This window comes from Malaclemys terrapin, chromosome 2, assembly GCF_027887155.1.
Source record: "Malaclemys terrapin pileata isolate rMalTer1 chromosome 2, rMalTer1.hap1, whole genome shotgun sequence".
NCBI classification, from domain to species: domain Eukaryota; kingdom Metazoa; phylum Chordata; order Testudines; family Emydidae; genus Malaclemys; species Malaclemys terrapin.
In genome coordinates this window covers 48,963,660-48,986,538 of record NC_071506.1, presented here as the reverse complement: position 1 = coordinate 48,986,538, position 22,879 = coordinate 48,963,660, and the positions used below count along the sequence as shown (strand labels likewise).

At 41.9% G+C, this 22,879-nt stretch overlaps 1 protein-coding gene across 13 annotated transcripts in view; it reads left to right on the top strand.

Annotated features, from left to right (window-relative positions):
• Positions 1 to 22,879, top strand: part of RALYL (RALY RNA binding protein like) — a 574,454-nt gene that overhangs the window by 495,266 nt on the left and 56,309 nt on the right. For all 13 annotated transcript variants that reach the window (XM_054018798.1, XM_054018800.1, XM_054018790.1 and 10 more), the window contains one exon: positions 271 to 303. In XM_054018798.1, the coding sequence (XP_053874773.1) occupies positions 271 to 303 (33 nt within the window). The remainder of the gene's footprint in view (positions 1 to 270; positions 304 to 22,879) is intronic.

The window sequence follows — 22,879 nt, the reverse complement described above, 5'->3', positions numbered from 1 at the left end:
ACCCTGAAGTGAGTTTAGTTTGGATCAGGCCTGAGGTTTGCTGCTTTGTAAACATTCTGCCAATTGAAGTCATTGGGAGTTTTGTAATTGATTTCAGTGGGAGTTGGATCAGACCCTTGATGCTCTGTTATTACTGCCAAATTGTGCATTATCATCATATAAAGTGCAATAGATCCATTAGAGCCTTTTAAATCCATAATTTAAATGCTATAAAATGTAATATGTGTGTGTGTAGATATATATTTTAAATATCTGTTATTTACTTAACAGACTTGATTCAAAGGAACCTTTCCTGTCTGTTGGGTGAGTATGTTTATTTATGTATCTATATCTATATGTTTTTAATAATTATACAATATTGTTGACCCCATTAAACCCAATAAAATATAAAATGTTGAAATGTTAAGTTCTCTCATGTAAATAGTCATTCATTACTATACCTAAGCTTGGAAAGCATAAATTTTAATCAGTAAATGTCAGCAGACATTGATTTCTCCTTCTACCGAAACATGACAAAAATATTTTGTTTTTCTGATTAACTGAAATGAACAGAGGAAATTTTACATATATGTTAGATGATGCTCTTGTAGACAACTGTTGTACTAGTTGTCTTGATGTTGTTCTACCAGTTAATATGAATTTCATGTTATCAAATAGTTCTTTATTAATTTTAGTATGAATTTTGACAGTATTTTTAATACAATTAATATGCTGTTTTTAAAATGTCTCTACTAGTGCAAAAATAAGTTGATAAAACTATTTGTAAATATTGCTGTTTTTCATTCAAATTTGTAAAATATAAAATCAGATCTTTTCAAGCTTATGAACCATGTCTATATTGGTATGTGTATTAAAAACATTTATAAAACTTGTAACCTCACATGCACTGTCACCAATTTTCATACTTTGACAATTCAAGCAATTGATTCGTCTGTTTTAAAACATTATTTTTAAATATGTTGTATTCTGGAAAACAGTACTTACTTGGTAAATGCACCTACATTTGTAAGGTAAGTATTAGTATTGTATGTTTGAGTCACAGCTACATTCTTCTTCGTCTGTCTTCCCTGTATCAGTATCACTTTTCTCTAAATCTACTCTAACTCACTGTTTTCTCTCTTTCTTCTTTCCACTTCACTGTCCTTGTTTTTTTCTATCCAATTCTGTCTTCTTGGTCTCTTCTCATTCCCTCATGCTTTCTCCTTGTTTCTCAGTCCTCAAAACTGTAGTATTGTATACTGCCAAGAATATATACAACAGGCAAAGGGTCCTGATGCAAAGTAGTCAGCTAATCTGAGCACATAAATGATCTGTAACTTCCAAACCATAGTATAAAACCAAGGAGTCAAGAAATGCTCCATAACTTGTATATATAAAATAAAAGCAAACAAAAGAAGCATGTTAGTTATGGAGTCAAAAATGTAGTGAAAATAGGGACCAGATTCTGCAAACATTTCTGTCCACAAATAACCGAACTCATATGAGTCGTCTCAATGATGAAAATGGGATTGTTGCATGAATAAAATTACACACATCAGTGTATGACAGATTATGCCTAATCTTTCTTCGTTTCTGCCATATAAAATAACTAAGATTTTTTTGGTCATATCTTGAATCAATTGCACACTTTTTTTACTTTATTTACTTTTGACATATAATTTAATCTGTTTTTTTCCTTAGGTGCTCAGAAATGTCTAAAGTGAATAAAATGCTTTTTTAACTTTGTTCTTATTCTTGCACTGGCATAATCTGAAATGACCAAATGAATTGTTTCACCAATTTGTGTGACTAATTCTCACAATTTATCAATTACCATGATATTTGGTGTTTTTCTCAAAACTCCAGCTTCTGAAGTCAGGTGGTTAGATGAAAATCTCTGTTTTCATTTAAAAAAATAAGTTTATATCCCTTGTGGTTGTAGGAAAAAATCAAAACTTGGCACAAGTGTACCATAGAGGTTCAAAAACCAGAAAGCAGATAAAGAAAAATATTCATAATTAATAATTTATAATCGCATAATTTTGGGGGACTATTTTATGATTTTTGAATGTCTGGGGTTGACAATACTGCATTTGTTTTTAGCTACCACTCTGTAGAGTCAATTTACCCCCAACACAACATAACAACTCTGTGATTTTACTGCTCAAACTAGCTGCTTCTCAGGAGGGATAATCTGAACAATGAAACCTAGGCTCTATGCAGAACTGTGCAGAGGTTTGTCTGGGGCACCTCCTTTTATAAGGCATTGTTTTCCTCAGTTGTAATTATCATATGTCAAAATGCAAAAACTTCCCTCATCTGTAACTTCCTTGCCTATTACTTGCCTTTTGCCATTCCTACGTAGCCAGGAAGAAGAAGCAGACTTGCTGAGTCATAGGCCTGAGTAAACAGGTCTCCTTCTTAGCGCTGAGTCAGGGATTTACTCCACCTAATTGCAAACTGATTTTTGTTTTAACTTGTTCAGAGACTTTGCTCCCATGCTGAGATGTTAGATGGCAAGTTTCAGCCCAGAGTGACAGCTGAAGCCATAACCCCCTGAAACTACATTAAGTGCTAGTTATAGAGTTACTGCCTCAACCTTAATTAGAATAGCACGTGTGTTCCCTGTAATGTCCCTTTTAGAGTAGGCCAAAGCAGCTATCTAAATTAATTTTGGTTGCTTACCGATGATTTGGTTCTTCAGGTGAGCTTTTCGTTTATCTCCACTGTGCAGTGGAGACTTGCTTGCACCTTCTCATTTTACTGCTAGCGAATGATAATTATACTTTTTTATTATTATTATTGCTGTGCCTAGGCTAATGACCAATAGGGATCTTCATGATTGCTTTTGTGCGTTTGTAATTGTGCATGATAGTGCAAAGCAATATTAAATGTAGCAACCTAAATGCCAAAGGCTAAGTAGACGTGTGTAGAAGTGATGAGGAGCTTTACTGCCCCAGTGGGAGCTACAGTGAGCATAGGCAGAGACCCATGGATTGTCTACACAGGGACACTCAGAAGAATTAATCTGAATTAACTAAAGGTGTGAATTTAAAGAGGTGTAGTTAAAGCAAAAAGAAGGCTAAGGAGAGATATAATCGCTCTCTATAAATATATCAGAGGAATAAATACCAGAGGGAGAGGAATTATTTAAACTCAGTACCAATGTGGACACAAGAACAAATGGATATAAACTATAAAATCAGGAAGTTTAGACTTGAAATTAGACGAAGGTTTCTAACCATTAGAGGAGTGAAGTTCTGGAACAGCCTTCCAAGGGGAGCAGTGGGGGCAAAAGACATATTTGGCTTCAAGACTAAGCTTGATAAGTTTATGGAGGGGATGGTATGATGGGATAGCCTAATTTTGGCAGTTAATTGATCTTTGACTATTAACAGTAAATATACCCAATGGCCTGTGATGGGATGTTAGATGGGGTGGGATCTGAGTTACTACAGAGAATTCTTTCCTGGATGTCTGGCTAGTGAGTCTTGCCCACATGCTCAGGGTTTAGCTGATTGCCATATTTGGCGTCGGGAAGGAATTTTCCTCCAGGGAACATTGGCAGAGGCCCTGGGGGGTTTTCGCCTTCCTCTACAGCATGGGGCCCGGGTCACGTGCTGGAGGATTCTCTGCACCTTGAAGTCTTTAAACCATGATTTGAGGACTTCAGTAGCTCAGACATAGGTTAGGGGTTTGGTACAGGAGTGGGTGGATGAGATTCTGTGGCCTGCGTTGTGCAGAAGGTCAGACTAGATGATCATAATGGTCCCTTCTGACCCTAAAGTCTATGATTCTATGATTCTAAAGCACCGTAAGCCCCCGTGAGGACACTCTTAAGGCTTGTCTACAGTTAAAATGCTGCAGCTGTGCGGTTTTAGTGTTTCAGTGAAGACACTTCCTACACTGACAGGAGGGCGTCTCCCGTCAGCATAGGTAATCCACCTCCCCCAAGCGACGGCAGCTATGTCAATGGGGGAATTCCCCAACAACCTATCACTGTCTACACCAGGGGTTAGGTCAGTTCACACCCCTGAGTGAAAAGTTATTCTGACCTAATTTCCTAGTGTAGATCAGGCCTTATTCAGAATAACAGTAGCTGTAGGACTTGTTACATAGTGAAGCAATGTGCGCTACAGGGTGCAACTTCTAAAACACGCTAATGTGTTGTGCACTAATTGGTCTGTGTAGACCTTACTGGCGTGCACTAGAAGTTCACTGGTGGACTTTCACACCACTGTTTCAAGCACTAGAGAATTTTTAGCATGTGCCAGCAGGGTCCACGTTGACCAATTAGCGCACAATACATTAGTGTGCTTTAGAAATCATACACCTGTAGTGCACCATGTAGACAAACCCTTTATTCTGTTTACCTTAATCCACTTTGAAAATTAATTTGGATTAACTTTCCTGAGTGTCTCCATGCAGACAAGTCCTTAGAATGGTGTGGCGTTTCCAAGGTGGCCATTTCCACAGGCAAAGGTGGAGGAGAATGATGCCCATTTCCTCTTTGCCCCTCACCACCCTCCTAGGGCAATTTGCACACCTGGAAGACGTGGTCATAGTCCCTACATCTCCTGAACAAAGAAGATGTGGTTATCACCAGCCAGAAGGGACCACTTGATCATCTAGCCTGACCTGCTTTATTACGCAGGCCATAGAACTTCCCAGAATTAATTCCTGCTTGAACTAGAGTATTTTGGTAGGGTTTTTTTTAGAAAAACATCCAGTTTTGATTTAAAAATTTCTACCACAATCCTGGGTAAATTGTTACAATGATTGATTACCCTCACTGCTAAAAATTTGTGCCTTATTTGCTGCCTTTTAATATGTCACATTTGGGTTCCATTCAGAAGGGGCATAAAAGGAAGAGAAAGAAATACAGCTGATTTTTGTATGGCTTTCAGACCCTGCCAGCTGCACAGAATAGGTTTACTTGATAAACAGGCAGTAGCTCTTCACAGTGATTGGCTTTGAAAATCCATTTGCTTCGAACATCTTGTCAGCTCAGAGTCAAGCTATTTCTCCTCCTTTTGTGTAGATGTTTAAAAAAATCAAATCCAAACTGCTGATTTTTCAGATCTTTTTTCAAGCATAGTCATTTGCGATAAACGTTACACATTTGGAAGAGGGATGATCTAGGGATGCGGAAAGTGGGCTGGGGTGGGATGGAGTGGGATGTGAAATGAGTTGGTGGTCAGAGTTTATTAGGGGTTGTCTACGCATGAGAGTTAATTCGGATTAAGATATGTGTCTGAGTTTAATGCACAATAGTTATTCTTGAATAACTCCATGTGTGGACACTCATATTCCAGAAAAAGAGGGCCATGTTCTGCTTTAGCATAATCCCCTTTGAAAGTTATTGTGGAACAACTCCATGTGCAGATGAGAATTTATACAGTGAATAATTGTCCTTTTATGAAAAATCACAAAATTGGCACTGACACATTTTTTGACAGAGACCCCATCACCTGATAGAGCTACCCTATCCTCAGAAGGATCCCAGTTCAGGAAAGCATATGGTTAGGTGTTGTCCTGAAAAGAGGTGCTTTCTTGAATCATGGGCCAGGAGAGGTCCCACTAGAACCAAGTGGGGAAACTTTGATTGAATGGGATGATGAAGCTTGCAGTGCTGTCCTGCAGTGTATGTGACTAAATTCTGGAAAATTTCATGCTACAAAAATTTGAATTATTTTCAGATACTTTTAAACCAGCAATGCCAATTCCTGCTGTAAACTTGCTCCCTCACATATCTATATTTCCTTACAGTACTGTCAAACTACATAAAATCCTTATTCTCGCTACTGGCAAAGCTATTTCTGTAAATTTTATTTTATGTTTGCTTAATATAAAATCTTTCAACATTATTTATAATGCAAGCTTCTGGATTAAATAAACACACAACAAATCTTGCATATATAGCATAATTTGAAACAAAACCTTTGCAATTTTTGCACATTTCTAAGACGTAGGTATTGCATCCCGAGTCTGTAGTTTAGATATAGGACAAAGCTCAGAAATGGAATTATACCTCTAGCTCATTTGCCTTAGAGGGGTATATAATAATCTGTGCTGAAACTTAAGTAGCATGTTTAGTATTGGCTAATGTAACCTGTTTATTCATTCAACCTGTATCAAGGGCCAGTCCTCCTAAATAATCTTTATTTTAAGTTTGCATTCCCTTCTCTAGTGACTTTTGCAAATATCCCTTATGACTGCTAATAAAAAAAACTAGTATGGAATGTCTCTCTAGTATTTTGGTGCAGATTTGCTCCTGGCTTCATGGTGCAGGGATTTAGTTTTCTCTCCTGCACCATTCCTTCTGGTCCAAGGCCACGGAGGAAGCTCTGGGAGTCCAGGGAACTACACCTGGGTAGGGAACAGGAAAAGGGAAGGCTGGAGGAATATGTGAATTATCCTCACCATCTCAGACCCGCACCCCATTTGAGTCCCACTGGGAATTCAGATAAGAATTAATGCAGTCTGAGCCTGAGGCTGTGTTAACTTTCTGCTGCTTGCCTCTATGTTATGGACCACCAGCCGAGGAAGCCCTGGCTGCATTGCAGGCCAAATGGAGACATTTTACCTAGGAGCTAAAAAGGGAGGGTCCCAAAGCCATTTCTGAGGTACAGGGTCTCTTGTAGATCATCTAGGTGCTCCATGGATTTTCGAGTTCTAGGGAAAAAGCCTCCTGTTGATTTCAAAGTTGGAGGGCAATGCAAATGTCACCCCTCAGAACTATTTGGAGAAAGCTCTTCCAGATGAAGCTTTGCAGATTTTTAATTCCCATCAGAAGGAGCAATCAGGCCCTATATGAATTAGCTATTTCCTTTGATTAATATTCCAACCAGATCTTTCTGTTTTCTAAGGTGCTCAGTAGAGGTTCTTTCGTTCAAGTTCATTAATTCTTTGAACAATTTAGTTTAATACATACAGCATGAAGCAGAATAAGAATGCCGTGGCAGCACAGCAAGATTATTTCGATAACAATGTCACAAAACCTTAACCCCTGACTGGCTGATGGGAAGGGGGAGTCCACGATCCCTGATGCTCCACTTCAGCTTTTAACTGTCAATGGGGAAAATACTTTCCTTGAGAAGAGAAAAGTGGAGGATAACCAGAGTAAGGGAGAGGGCAGCTTTAAATATTAATAGTTAAAAACGTAGCAAATTCTGCAGCCCTTCCTCGCATTCTTACGTGTGGGCCAGCTGCTCAGTGTGAGTAATGTTCTCAGGGCATGTGGGTGGTGAGAGGAGGGAGCACACACTTGAATATAATAATTCTAACTTATATAGAGCTCCCTGTTTGCAAAGTAGCAACTGTATCTCAGGTTCTGTGCTTGGAGTTTATTCTGCCCAGGAGACAACAGTTACCTTAAATACAGGGCATATCCTAAAAAAAGTGGGAGAGATTGAGTTTTGCATTTTGTATAGCAGCAACGTGGGGGGGGGGGAGGTTCACATGCAAATGTCACAATGACCCTGCATTTCACTTATTACTAAATGTGAAGGAGGTGTAGCTAGATCCCAGATAACTGGGCACGAGGCTAACACAGAATGAGGGTCCTCGTATGGAAAAGTTTGCAAACCACTGTGCTATACTTTAAAAGAGCTTTACTGGATACACAACTTTCCCAGTAGCTTTCCACAAGATTTAAGATTTAAGATTCTCTGTTTCCTATCAGGCTAATTAAGATTCTTAAATAATCACCTCATCCACCCACAGCACTAGCTGCCATACTGGTTAGGGTTACCATACGTCCGGATTTTCCCGGACATGTCCGGCTTCTGGGGGCTCAAATCCCCGTCCGGGGGGAAATCCCCAAAAGCCAGGCATGTCCGGGAAAATCGGGAGGCTCGGCTGGGGCCTCTTTGTCTGGGGCCGGGGCCGGTGCGGGGCCGGGGTCGCGGGGCCGGGGGCATGGTGCCGGGCCGGGAGCCGGGCCGGGCGCGCGGTGCCGGGCCGGGGGCCAGGCCGGACCAGGGTCGCAGTGCCGGGCCGGGCTGGGCGCGGGGCCGGGCCCGTGGGGCCAGGGAGCTGGGGGGCCAGGCCCGCGGGGCCGGGCCCACGGGGCTGGGAGCCGGGAGCCGGGCCCGCGGGGCTGGGAGCCGGGAGCCGGGCCCGCGGGGTCGGGGGCCGGGGGGTGCGCCGGGCCGCCAGGGGTGGTCGGCCCGGGGCCGGGGCCGGCACCCCAGGGCCCGAGCCGACCCAGGCTGGAGCCGCCGGGGGACCAGCCTGGGCCGCACCTCCTCCCCCCCACACCCCCCCTTACCTGCTTCAGGCTTCCCGCGAATTAAATGTTCGCGGGAAGCAGGGGAGGGGGCGGAGACTTTGGGAGGGGGCGGAGTTGGGGCGGGGCTGGGGGCGGGGCTGGGGGCGGGGCCGGGGCCCCGGGGAGTGTCCTCCATTTGGAGGCACAAAATATGGTAACCCTAATACTGGTTCATACAGAGCTCTTTGCTCGAGGATCTTCCTGAAAATCTGAGATTAGTGAGAGTTGGATAGGAAGTGTGCAGCTCCTTTTCCAATTACTGCCTCTCTCAGTCTGCTGGTATTCTCATCTTGTCTCTGTCTGCGTAGAGACTCCAGCTTTTTTATTGTTACACTCAGCTGCAGTCTAAATAACAGTAATATTGCCCCAATGTTTCCCTGATTATTTCCATTACACACACGTGTGTGCATATATAAATATACAAAATGACTAATACTTTGGGCAAGGAAAGCTTTTTCTAATTCCATTAACTTTTATTAGCCACAAACTCACTGAATGAACACCCTAAGAAATCCCTCTTCAGCTCTCTGACCTTAAAATCATTAGTTATGTTGCACTTCATAATTGAGAGAGTCAATAGAGCATGAGATCACTTTTCCTTCTCCTGGTTATTCCATTTGCCCTTCTCTTTTTCTCTGTCTCCTTCACTTTCCATTACTGTTTCTCTGGAAGCAGTATGTAAGTAGCATTTTTATGCTTTGGGTTAATATCAAATCAGTAGCATAGTAACCCTCTGCAGATAAGGATCCTGGTCCCATCTATATAAGAGGGCCTCTTGCTCCAGCTTTGCTGCTCACTGGCCTTGATAAAAAGCCTATTTTGTTGCGATCATTGGAAAATGTTGAATTTCTCCTGCTACCTATCAAGCTTCTTGGGCTTCACAAGAAGTAAAGTGTTTCAGGGCTCTGACACCTTTTTGGCCTCCCCATCCAGAGCCTCTCCTGAAAACAGTAGCAGGCAATGCTAGAGTGGAGAAGTCCTTCCTCTAGCAGCAACTGGATGGCAAAGCAGAGCAAGTAGTGGTACCTTGCAAAAAGAGGGCTTACTCAATTCAAAACAAAAACGAGTTGTAGTTTGGGACCTGGAGTGTGGTGACAAAGACACTGTTTTCTTCAGTGTTCTCTGCTGTTTTAGAAGCAGTTTTCTTTCAACATACACGGTACAGAATTCGCAAACACTCCCTTACACAGGGTTCACCAGATGTACAAACATACAGATACCATAAATGCAGTAGCTGAGGAAACACAGTTGCACTAGACCTATTCTGTTACTAATTCCTAAACGTATTCCATAAGATGAGTGCCAGTGGTGGGACGGGGGAGCTGAGGCAGGGAAAGAACTCTAGGGAGAGGAAACTGCTATGTGTGAGGAGTTCTTGAAGGAAAACTCAGGGGAGGAGAGAACTCAGGAGTACTGTGGCACCCACAACAATACACACTACTGTGCAGACATGCCAAACCCACAGAAATTGGGCTTGGTTTTGGCTTAACTGGCTTGTGAGTTGCTTGTTGGCTAGTTTTTGGCTTGTTGCGTCTTCTTTTTTTTTTTTTGATTGGCTCCCGGCAAGCAGAGGCAAGGGGATCAAGCAGGGGCAAGCAGGGGCAAAGGGAAGGAGAGAGTCAGGGGTGCACAGCGGGCCCACCACAGTCCCAGACTGCATGCCGGGAGGATCTAGTCACATAAAGTGTTGGAGTCCTTACGGATTGGCTTGTTTTGGCCTTGTTTGAAATGGGATTAGCTTGATTTTTGGCTTATTGTGAAAGTCAAGGTGCTTATTTACCGCATGAAAGTTGGCAGCTGTGGCAAGGGTAACAGTTGGGGGCCAGGGCAGTTTGCCCCAGGCCTCCATTTGAGAGGGCTCCAAACCAAGTGGTGTTGCAAGCTGGCACATGAGGTCACAGTGCCACTCACTGAAAATAGGTCTGGCAACCCTTTGGTCACAACAGAGGGACCACCAAGCCAAACCTGAGTAGTGCTGTGACCCCATGCACCTGGACTTGGGAACTGGACCCAGCTCTGTGAGACAGGAGCTAATGCTGCTCTTCCAGGTTTGGACACAATAAATACACATTTAAAGTTTCATTTGTATTTTCATTTTGTCAGTATCTAGTACTGTATTAATATTTACAGTATATTTTCTCATCATTAATATTGAATTACAAATTGTGTTGTTATTATCATCAGCATCCATCTAGGCAGCAGATACCATGCGTGTGGACAGTACAAATATCCTTTTAGCTTTTCAGGTTCACTGACACCCATGCTTCAACAGCAATGCCAGATAGTTACAAATAATTGTAAACTCTTTAAATAAAGAGGGTGCTCAGAGGGTCAGATTGTCTAGTGGTTGGCACAGCTGACTTCCCACCCCTTACTTCTCTGACAGAGGTACCTCAGTTCTTAAGGAGGTATGGTAGATGGACCTGGACCCTCCCTCCCCACCAGGGCCCCCTGTGACGCAATGCCTGAACAGGGACCTCCCAATAGAGAATCTAAGTCCACTGCCCTGGGCTACCTCCTACTGCTGTCATTCTGTTTGGGGCATGGCCACTACAGACTGTTTGGACTATAATGACTCAGTTCAAGCAGTGGCCACTTGTGGACTTTTTGCAGCATTCCGACATGCCTCAGCTCCCTCTGGGCAGGGCAGCAATAAGATTGATGGGGCCTAACCCCACAGTGTCTCAGTCACACAGTTCACTCAGATCCTGGGTGCACCTCCATCTCCGTAGCAGTCTCCCTCGGTTAGGGACTCAGTGCTTCTTCCCCAGAGGCTGTCCCTGGCCATCAGGCTCCTAGTGATGCGCTCTTCATATAGGAAGGCAGCTAACTCCTGCCTTTTGGCCAGTCAGCCTAGAACTGAGACAATTTCTCTCCTTTTCTCCTCCCTCCAGTCCTGGCATTGTCTGTAGGTACAGATGGGTGTCTCTCTTTTACCCATTTTTTTCATCACAGGGATCCTACAGTCCTTACTCACATGGGTAATTAAGGGATGCAGGATCAATCCTTGAGAGGACAGGCAGAATGCAGAAAACAGATCGTTTTTCCAGCCCCCTCTGCCTTTTATCTCTAGTATCACCAGCAGATACTCTTTAGTGACTACAGACCATTAAGCCCATCCTTAGTCATTACATTATTTAAATTGAAAGTTAAAGTTAGCCAAGGCCTAGTTCTAGTGAAGTTGAGTTTTAGAAATGGTTAAATCTTTCTAAAAAGAGATGAAGATATTTTAAGAACTAAATGGGGCAAGTTCATTCCAAGGCTACTCATGGCATCATATTATTCAGACAAGCACCAGCTAATTTCTGAAAGTGTTGGTGAATCCCAACATTTTCATGAGTTTTAGGGTGAGTAATTATGTGTCAAAGTCTTCCTACTGGAGTAGTGCCAGTTGCTCTTCATAATTCTCCTATCATCTAATCAGGGAGCACAAACCACAGTTAGATTTCCAAACCACGGACACCCTATGAATAACAAATACCAACAATCAGAAGTGCACAAACAACCCAGAGGCTGAAATCTGTTCACATTAACTATTTGTCAAGTATCTAGGAATCGTGAATACATTCACAGAAACAAGGATCGAATCACAGACAGAAAAAAAGGGCTAAATTAGTTGGATAATTTATTTGAAACTAATAATTTGACCAGTGCTATTGAACTTTGTGTTACTGGAGGATTCTAGAGCAGGAGAAATGAAACTGCAGCTTTTGGGATGCTGAAGTCAATGCAGCAGAAAGAATCAAACTTCATTAACACAGATCCTTTGCATCATACTGAATCAAACTGTTCCCGTCTCTACTGTACTGATAAAAGTAGTTGCTGGGTCTGTGTAAAGCTTTGTTTCCTTGCAAAATGAAGTCCTCCTGTATAGTCAATAGAAAATATTAAACACAATCATACTTTATATCTGTGCTCAAATGCCATTTGGTTTCAAGCAGACCTTATCTAGGCACATCAATAGGTAGACACATTTCATGTTCTGGCTGATACATTATAGGCTATAAAACTATCCTGCTGTGTAAAGCATTCATAGAAAAATAACTTCACAACCATGTAAATCCAATATTGATGAGTAATGGTAATGTGTTTTTCTGGGGAGAAAACAGAAAATACTAGAGGTAAGATCAGCAAGCGTATATAAAGAAAGAGAGAGACATTAACAGTTTCAATTCCTTCACTGAGTCTTGTGGATTATAGGACAGTATGCTGTAGGCAAAACTGAGAAGTAAATTATTATAATACAAAAGCAAATTTACTCTAAGATGTTTTTGTACTGCTGAAGTATAGTGTGGTTTACCTGTAGTGATATAAACATTGTAAATGAAACTTTCTCTAAATATTTACTTATGGTGTCATATACATATTAGTACATTAATTTTCTCAAGCAATAGTTTGCAGTGTTATAAATGTAATGTAATTTTATGTTTCACAGGCAAGGAAGGGCTGATTGTCTTAGAAACATGATGACTAATGTATCTCAGTTAACAACAGTGACAAATGTGTCTTTCCAATTGTGGGATTGAATTTATTAGCATTTAACAATCATGGACATCTCTTCACTTTTTCTGGAGCAGGTAACACTGTATACTCAGACACCATTTATGAATGCTATATGAAAACGGAAGAAAATATTTATTAAAATATTACTAGATATAACAGCTGTTGCATAAAGCACATTATAAACATGCATTAATATTATGTTCTTAAGGGATAAGAACTATAAGAAAATATAATGAAATATTTTCTCCCATGAATATTTTGCTAAAACAACAGGTGTGTCTGTTTTACTGCTTCATTGGAGCTTAATGTACTGGGTATGTTGCTTAGCAGTGCTCCCACATATATCTGCTAGTGTATGTATAGACTAGCAAAAAGGCCAGTATCCCAATGGAATGTTTCATTTCACAGAATGTTGTTGCATTCTAGTGCCACATGTCCCCTCCAGCTGAGAATATTGGGCCAAAGTCTGATCTTAGTTCTACCAGAGTAGAATTGGAGTAAATCCATTGAAGGAATTGGAGATAATTCCAATTTACACTCAGGTAAATAACAGGTTCTGGGCCATTGACTTCAACTAGTTATTCTGGATTTACACAGAGGTAGATCGGAATGGAATGTGGCTACTATTATTTATTATTCATTACTTATTAAGCACCCTCAATTTCTTCATTGTTGTACAAATCATATATACGTTTAGTCCCTATCACAAGCAGTTTACATGGGAATTAGACAATATAGATTTACAATAGATTGAGGACAACACAAAGATTATTAATGTGAAAAAAATATGGGCAGATAAGTGAGATAGGAGAAGCTTAATGCAGGGATTTGAATGGAGTGACAAGAAGGTTTGATGGGATAGAAGAGGGGGATCCAGTGGAAGTTTTCAGAGGGAGGGATGACATTGTAACACTGATAGACAAGGAAGATCTCATATGCAGTGGTAATGTAGCCATGTTGGTCTCAGGATATTAGAAGGACAAGGTGGGTGAGGCAATATTTTTATTGGACCAACTTCTGCTGCCGAGGAAGAGAAACTTTCAAACTTGCACAGAGCTCTTCTTCAGGTTTGGGAAAGGTACTCAGAGCATCACAGCTAAATACACGGTGGAACAGATTGTTTAGCGTAAGTAGTTAACACAGGACAAGCTTATTGTAAGTGCAGAAGCGTGTCTCTCTCACCAACAGAATTTGGTCCAATAAAAAATATTACCTCACCCACCTGTAATATCCTGGGACCAGCATGGCTACAACAACACTGCGTACATATTCCAAGGAACCATTCAAGGTGTGTTACACTAATAAAATCATACCAACAGGATCTTATAAGGTGGGCAAGGCAAAACGCCACATTTATTGTACTCCTGTTCTTTTTGTGGATACAGACTAACACAGCTGCTACTCTGAAAATTGTCATTCTTAATAATAAATAATGTAAACATTCCAATACACTTTGAGAGGGTCATCCTGTCCTTTGTTCCAATTTAATCAATTGTCCTTTGGGGTGCCAGCCTTCACCTCAGGGTCATCAATCTGCCCTTCATTATGGATGCGCATTGATGATTCTTTGATGTCCTTTAAGTCTCTTCACTTCTTTTTCCTTGACTCTGGCTATAACAATGGCCTTCACACCTTATCTTTTCCTGATGCATACAATCCTCATTCACACAAACAGATTGAGAATACAAACAGTAGTATTTTATAGCGAGCAAAAAGGCATTGCAAATTAAACCTTGCTAAGTTTTACAATCAATAACCAAGACAATTTACATTGAGTCCAAGGCCTTCAATGTTCCTCTAATCTACTTAACATAGACACAATAGAGAATCCTGTCTCTTACTTACTAAAACCTTAAAACAAAGAGATGTATATTTAACTAGAGTGCCTAATAATACATATAGGAAACCATAGTAGACATTATAACTTATCTTAAAACAAAAGGGTGACCATAATCACTCATAAGGATTGTTCAGGTCTGTCATTCCTTTCTGCTATTCAAAAAGGGTGGCTGACAGGATGAAATCAAATCATACATTAATTCTCATAAAACATTATAAAATCCAGCTCCTACAGGTGAAGTGCCCCATAAATACCTCTCCAGTCAAAGAGGGGAAAGAGAGGCTGGGGAGCAGGATGTAAATATACCTATCTCATAGAATGGAAGGGACCCTGAAAGGTCATCAAGTCCAGCCCCCTGCCTTGACTAGCAGGGCCAAGTACTGATTTTGCCCCAGATCCCTAAGTGACTGCCCTCAAGGATTGAGCTCACAACCCTGGGTTTAGTAGGCCAATGCTCAAACCATTGAGCTATCCCTCCCCCTGGGTATGGGGGCTTATAGATTGTTGGGGTTATAAATGGTTATAGATTGTTGTAATAAGCCATAGATCCAGTGTCATTCCTATTCAGTCCATGATTTTAGTATCTAGCAAAGTTATGAATTTAAGCATTCATTCAGCGCTCAACTTTTGAAGGTGTTAAACAAGTTTCCTTTGAGGATGAGGACTGAGAAGTCAGATATCATAGAATCATAGAATCATAGATTATAGGACTGGAAGGGACCTCGAGAGGTCATCGAGTCCAGTCCCCTGCCCGCATGGCAGGACCAAATACTGTCTAGACCATCCCTGATAGACATTTATCTAACCTACTCTTAAATATCTCCAGAGACGGAGATTCCACAACCTCCCTAGGCAATTTGTTCCAGTGTTTAACCACCCTGACAGTTAGGAACTTTTTCCTAATGTCCAACCTAGACCTCCCTTGCTGCAGTTTAAACCCATTGTTTCTGGTTCTATCCTTAGAGGCTAAGGTGAACAAGTTCTCTCCCTCCTCCTCATGACACCCTTTTAGATACCTGAAAACTGCTATCATGTCCCCTCTCAGTCTTCTCTTCTCCAAACTAAACAAACCCAGTTCTTTCAGCCTTCCTTCATAGGTCATGTTCTCAAGACCTTTAATCATTCTTGTTGCTCTTCTTTGGACCCTTTCCAATTTCTCCACATCTTTTTTAAAATGCGGCGCCCAGAACTGGACACAATACTCCAGCTGAGGCCTAACCAGAGCAGAGTAGAGCGGAAGAATGACTTCTCGTGTCTTGCTCACAACACACCTGTTAATGCATCCCAGAATCATGTTTGCTTTTTTTGCAACAGCATCACACTGTTGACTCATATTTAGCTTGTGGTCCACTATAACCCCTAGATCCCTTTCTGCCGTACTCCTTCCTAGACAGTCTTTTCCCATTCTGTATGTGTGAAATTGATTTTTCCTTCCTAAGTGGAGCACTTTGCATTTGTCTTTGTTAAACTTCATCCTGTTTAACTCAGACCATTTCTCCAATTTGTCCAGATCATTTTGAATTATGACCCTGTCCTCCAAAGTAGTTGCAATCCCTCCCAGTTTGGTATCATCCGCAAACTTAATAAGCGTACTTTCTATGCCAATATCTAAGTCGTTGATGAAGATATTGAACAGAGCCGGTCCCAAAACAGACCCCTGCGGAACCCCACTCGTTACGCCTTTCCAGCAGGATTGGGAACCATTAATAACAACTCTCTGAGTACGGTTATCCAGCCAGTTATGCACCCACCTTATAGTAGCCCCATCTAATTTGTATTTGCCTAGTTTATCGATAAGTATATCATGCGAGACCCTATCAAATGCCTTACTAAAGTCTAGGTATACCACATCCACCGCTTCACCCTTATCCACAAGGCTCGTTATTCTATCAAAGAAAGCTATCAGATTGGTTTGACACGATTTGTTCTTCACAAATCCATGCTGGCTGTTCCCTATCACCTTACCACCTTCCAAGTGTTTGCAGATGATTTCCTTAATTACTTGCTCCATTATCTTCCCTGGCACAGAAGTTAAACTAACAGGTCTGTAGTTACCTGGGTTGTTTTTATTTCCCTTTTTATAGATGGGCACTATATTTGCCCTTTTCCAGTCTTCTGGAATCTCTCCCGTCTCCCATGACTTTCCAAAGATAATAGCTAGAGGCTCAGATACCTCCTCTATTAGCTCCTTGAGTATTCTAGGATGCATTTCATCAGGCCCAGGTGACTTGCAGGCATCTAACTTTTCTAAGTGATTTTTAACTTGTTCTTTTTTTTATTTTATCCGCTAAACCTACCCCCTTCCCATTAGCATTCACTATGTTAGGCATTGCTTCAGACTTCTCGGTGAAGACCGAAACAAAGAAGTCATTAAGCATCTCTGCCATTTCCAAGTTTCCTGTTACTGTTTCTCCCTCTTCACTAAGCAGTGGGCCTACCCTGTCTTTGGTCTTCCTCTTGCTTCTAATGTATTGATAAAAAGTCTTCTTGTTTCCTTTTATTCCCGTAGCTAGTTTGAGCTCATTTTGTGCCTTTGCCTTTCTAATCTTGCCCCTGCATTCCTGTGTTGTTTGCCTATATTCATCCTTTGTAATCTGTCCTAGTTTCCATTTTTTATATGACTCCTTTTTATTTTTTAGATGGTGCAAGATCTCGTGGTTAAGCCAAGGTGGTCTTTTGCCACATTTTCTATCTTTCCTAACCAGCGGAATAGCTTTCTTTTGGGCCCTTAATAGTGTCCCTTTGAAAAACTGCCAACTCTCCTCAGTTGTTTTTCCCCTCAGTCTTGATTCCCATGGGACCTTACCTATCAGCTCTCTGAGCTTCCCAAAATCTGCCTTCCTGAAATCCATGGTCTCTATTTTGCTGTTCTCCCTTCTACCCTTCGTTAGAATTGCAAACTCTATGATTTCATGATCACTTTCACCCAGGCTGCCTTCTACTTTCACATTCTCAACGAGTTCCTCCCTATTTGTTAAAATCAAGTCTAGAACAGCTTCCCCCCTAGTAGCTTTTTCAACCTTCTGAAATAAAAAGTTGTCTCCAATGCAGTCCAAGAATTTGTTGGATAGTCTGTGCCCCGCTGTGTTATTTTCCCAACATATATCCGGATAGTTGAAGTCCCCCATCACCACCAAATCTTGGGCTTTGGATGATTTTGTTAGTTGCTTGAAAAAAGCCTCATCCACCTCTTCCACCTGGTTAGGTGGCCTGTAGTAGACTCCTAGCATGACATCTCCCTTGTTTTTTGCCCCTTTAAGCCTAACCCAGAGACTCTCAACACTTCCGTCTCCTATGTCCATCTCTACCTCAGTCCAAGTGTGTACATTTTTAATATATAAGGCAACACCTCCTCCCTTTTTCCCCTGTCTATCCTTCCTGAGCAAGCTGTACCCATCCACACCAACATTCCAATCATGTGTATTATCCCACCAAGTTTCAGTGATGCCAACAATGTCATAGTTGTATTTATTTATTAGCACTTCCAGTTCTTCCTGCTTATTCCCCATACTTCTCGCATTTGTATATAGGCATCTAAGATACTGGTTTGATCTTTCCTCCCAGTTTTGTCCTGACTCTCCTTTCTCTCTGCCAGTATAGCCCACACTCCCTCTTGTTTCCGACCCATCTCCCGGGTCTCCATGTTCCCCACTTACCTGTGGGCTTTGCTCACCTGTCCCCGTCGAACCTAGTTTAAAGCCCTCCTCACTAGGTTAGCCAGTCTGTGTCCGAATAGGGTCTTTCCTCTCCTCGAAAGGTGAACGCCATCTCTGCCTAGCAGTCCTTCCTCAAATAGCATCCCGTGGTCTAGGAAGCCAAAGCCCTCCTGGCGACACCATCTTCGCAGCCAGGCATTCACCTCCATGATGCATCTGTCTCTGCCCGGGCCCCTACCTTTGACAGGAAGAATTGAAGAGAATACCACCTGCGCTCCAAACTCCTTCACCCGTACTCCCAGAGCCCTGTAGTCACTCTTGATCCGCTCAGTGTCACACCGCGCAGTATCATTTGTGCCCACATGGATGAGTAGGATGGGGTAGTAGTCAGAGGGCCGGATAATCCTCGACAATGCCTCCGTAACGTCTCGGATACGGGCCCCCGGCAGGCAGCATACCTCCCGAGATGAAATGTCAGGGCGACAGATGGGCGCCTCCGTCCCCCTCAGCAGAGGGTCTCCGACCACCACTACCCTACGTTTCCTATTCGCAGTGGTGGCAGCAGACTCTCCAGCCTTAGGGGTACGAGGCTTCTCCTCCTTTACTGTAGGGAGTGATTCCTTCTTTCCTGTATCGAGAAGAGCATAACGGTTACCTATAACTACGGCAGGAGGGTTCGGAGCAAGGGTGGAGCACTGCCTGCTGCCAGAAGTAACCAGCTGCCAGTGTCCACCCTGAGCCATCTCCTCCTCCACCAGTGGTGTATCAGCAGTCCTGTGTACTGGGACAGCTACCTCAGCTGTCTCCACATGGACACTGTTGAGGAATTGCTCGTGGATACGGATGCTCCTCAACCTAGCCACCTCCTCCTGTAGCTCTCCCACCTGCTGCCTGAGAGATTCCACCAGCAGGCACCTCTCACATTGGATGGTCCCCCCAGCCTGGATATCAGTAAGTGGAAATTGCAAGTTACAGTCTTTGCAAAACCACACCAGGATCTGGGTAGAGGCATCCATGCTTAGGCACTCTGTCTGGCTACAGGCACAGGTGGAGGAGACAGCAGCAGTGCTGGCACAGGTGTTGCGGGTCTTCCTAACCATCGTAAGCCTCCCTCTGTCAAACTCCCGTCTGCAGCCCCCTGTCAGCAGAGGCTTCTAGCTTTCAAACCTTCCAACTGCCAGCCACAGCACACGGTCCTTCAAACAACCAAAACAAACAAACAGACTGACAAACACAAGCTCAGCACACAGCAAGTAACCCTCAAACACAAACAAACACACACTACAGACAGTCACTTACCCCAAAAGGGTGCTGTGTTGCTCCTCCTTCACCTGGAGAACTCCCTTGTGAAACTCCCTGTTAGCAGCCCCTGGTCGCTTGTGCGCTGCTTTATAAAGCCCTGGCCTGTATGAATGCCCCGCCCACTGATGAAGGCTCAGCCACTTACCAGAGGCTTCTAGCTTTCAAACCTTCCAACTGCCAGCCACAGCACACGGTCCCCAAAAGGGTGCTGTATTGCTCCTCCTTCACCTGGAGAACTCCCTTGTGAAACTCCCTGTTAGCAGCCCCTGTTCGCAAAGTATATATATAGAGTCATCGCTTTGTGAAAAGTGTTCACCTACAAGTGATGTGGCATTTTTCTGTGTGAGATCATTCAAGAGTGTAGTGACTGTATTTTTTTTTTAACCCACGTAGTTGTTCTTCGAGCATAAAGGGTGGCTGGTAGTTGTTGAAGTTGTAGTGGAAATCTATGAGGGAGTTTAGGTCATCTGTCCAGATGATGAAATTATAATTGATATATCTCAGGTATATCATTGGATTTGTAATACATTTGTTCAGAAATTCTTCTTCCAAGTAACCCATGAAGAGGTTGGCGTAGTGGGGAGCCATCATAGTAACCATGGCTGTTCCCATGGTTTTGGACAGTGTTTGTTGTTGAATGTAAAATTAAAATTGTTATGGGTGAGGATGAAGTGGATGAGTTTGGTGATGTGTTTGGGGTGAAATGAGACAAACACTATGCTCTCAAAAGAACTCACACAGAAAAATTATAAAAGAAAAAAACGCCATATCACCCATAGGTGAACACTTTTCACAAAGTGATCACTCTATATCTGACCTCTCAGTCCTCAAAGGAAACCTGTACAACACCTTCAGTTATGAATTTAAGTTCCCACAAGTCTGGGAACTTAAATTAATAATTATGCTAGATACTAAAAACCCTGGGCTGAACAGAGAGACTGGATTTATGGCTTATTACAGCAATCTATAACCCACTAACCCCCACCCCAGCTTTTTTTCCCCCTTTCTCTCGATGACTGGAGATGTGTTAACTGGCCTCTTCACCTTGAATGGTCCCTTCAAATATTTCTTAACTACTTAAGCTAAACATTCTGTTCCACCTTGTATTTAGCTGTGACACTCTGAGTATATTTCCCAGATCTGAAGAAGAGTTCTGTGTAAGTTTGAAAGTTTGTCTCTCTCACCAACAGAAGTTGGTCCTAAGGAAGATCTTGGCAGCTGCATTTTGTATGGACAAGATTGGGGCAACTTGCATGTCAGAGAGGCCTAAAAGAAGGTTGTTACAATAATCAGGACAGGAAATTGATGAAGGTCTGGATGACAGACTTAGCAATAGGGTTGGAGACAAATCATTTTTCTGATGCTTTCTTTTGATATGTCCGTGAATGATCATTTTCACTCACTCATAGACAGCGTGGACAATCCATGTTGGCTTCTCTTTCTGTTTCCATGCCCACTTTTTAACTGGTCTCTTCGTAGAAGGGATAATTCATGAAGTCCTTAAATGATTTGAAGAATGGAAACAAAGTGCTCAGTACCTTGGAGTCTCAAACCTTATCTGAGCAACCATACCAGGTAGAAAATGTTGACTAAATCAGTTTCCCAGTGCAAGTGGTGAGCAGATAACCTATCTTTACAAAAAAGTGTGAGTGCTCAAGAATATAAGGTAATTGGACAAAGCATGCATGCATGTATGCTGGGAATGGAAAAGAAGACAGGCTACTGAGCAGGGGGTAAAGGTAAGTAATTTCCCTCTTTTTTCCCTTTTTTTTTCTGTTTGCCTCCTGTCTTCTTTCTCTCATACCACTTCTTGTTTTCTTTTTTGTGAGAAAAGTGAAGCAGCACATCCTTCTCCAGAATCTGGAAGCATTCTTTTATAGGGGAGACTCTTCTCCCACTTCCTATACCAATTTGGCTTTCTGAGAAGTTGACAGGTACAGTGGTTGCCATTAAAATGTCAGCATTTTCCAACATTTACTATACAGTGGGTCAGAGATAAAATAGTGTTTCCTTATATTTAGACTAGGACATAGATATAGTATTTCAATTATCGCCCAGAGTTATCTGTTGATAAATATTGATATTTTGTATGCTGCTTGCCAACTGAAAAAAACAAGTGCTGTAGAATAGGATAAAATATTGGGCAACCAAATATTGTCTTTTGATTGTCCAGCAATAATAGGCCTGTTTCCACTCTCCATTATGCTGGTTTAAATCAGAAGTAACTCCATTAAAGTCAACAGATTTACACTGGTGTAAATACTGTGTAACAGATCAAAATCGAGCCCACTTAATTTCAATGGTTTAGCATCAGCATTTTATAACTCTGCATAAAGAGAGAAAGAGCCAGCCCTTGAATTTGTTGTTGTTGTTTTGTTTTTATAAACTCTGAAATTGTCACTGTGTAATTAATCATCAGAGGGGTACCTGTGTTAGTCTGAATCTGTAAAAAGCAACAGAGGGTCCTGTGGCACCTTTAAGACTAACAGAAGTATTGGGAGCATAAGGTTTCATGGGTAAGAACCTCACTTCTTCAGATGCAAGACTGTGTAATTAATTAATCCTTTATATACTGTGCTTTTGTTGTTGTTGTTGCATTCATTGCTTCTCAGGCTACCTCTCTTGAGAGTATATAAAGTTTCCAGAGCTCTCTTTTTGTAATCTAAAGTGGTTATTCTTTCAGGTCTGATGCTGCAACTGTAATTTTAATTTATCCATCTGCCATTCAGTGAAATGCTGTAGCAACATTTGAAAAGCTTAAACCCGTCATTTATCCCTATACCTGTCAATGACACTCTTCTGCACTTGTCAAACCAAGTTAAATGGCACTCCTGTGACATGTACAATATTACCAATAAATTGGATAATCAATCATGTATGTGAACAGTTTGACAGGAGTATCCTGAATACATTGAATTCAGAACAAATTTTTAAGGGACAGAAGCTCATTACTCTTGAGCTAAAAAAATACTGTAGTGGCATCAAGGCTGGCCTCACTTGCTCTATACAATTAAAGGACACCTTGGGAAATGGTAAGGTAGAAAACTTTTTCATTTCTTTGGTCTAATGTTCTCCTGGGGAAAATGTAAGAAATTGGAGATTACATCAGATAACCGAAAAAATAGTTTACCGGAGGGGGAGGAGAGCAGAAAGACATGGAAACATAAAGTAGATTTATTTAGGATTCTTGAACTAGAAAAGTAATAATGCAGCATTTGGTTTCTAAAAGCATTGAACCAGCCACAGTTGCATGCATTGTGCACACACGCACAACAGGCATTTTTGAGCAGGAACAATAATAATACTTAGCACTTATATCGTATGTGA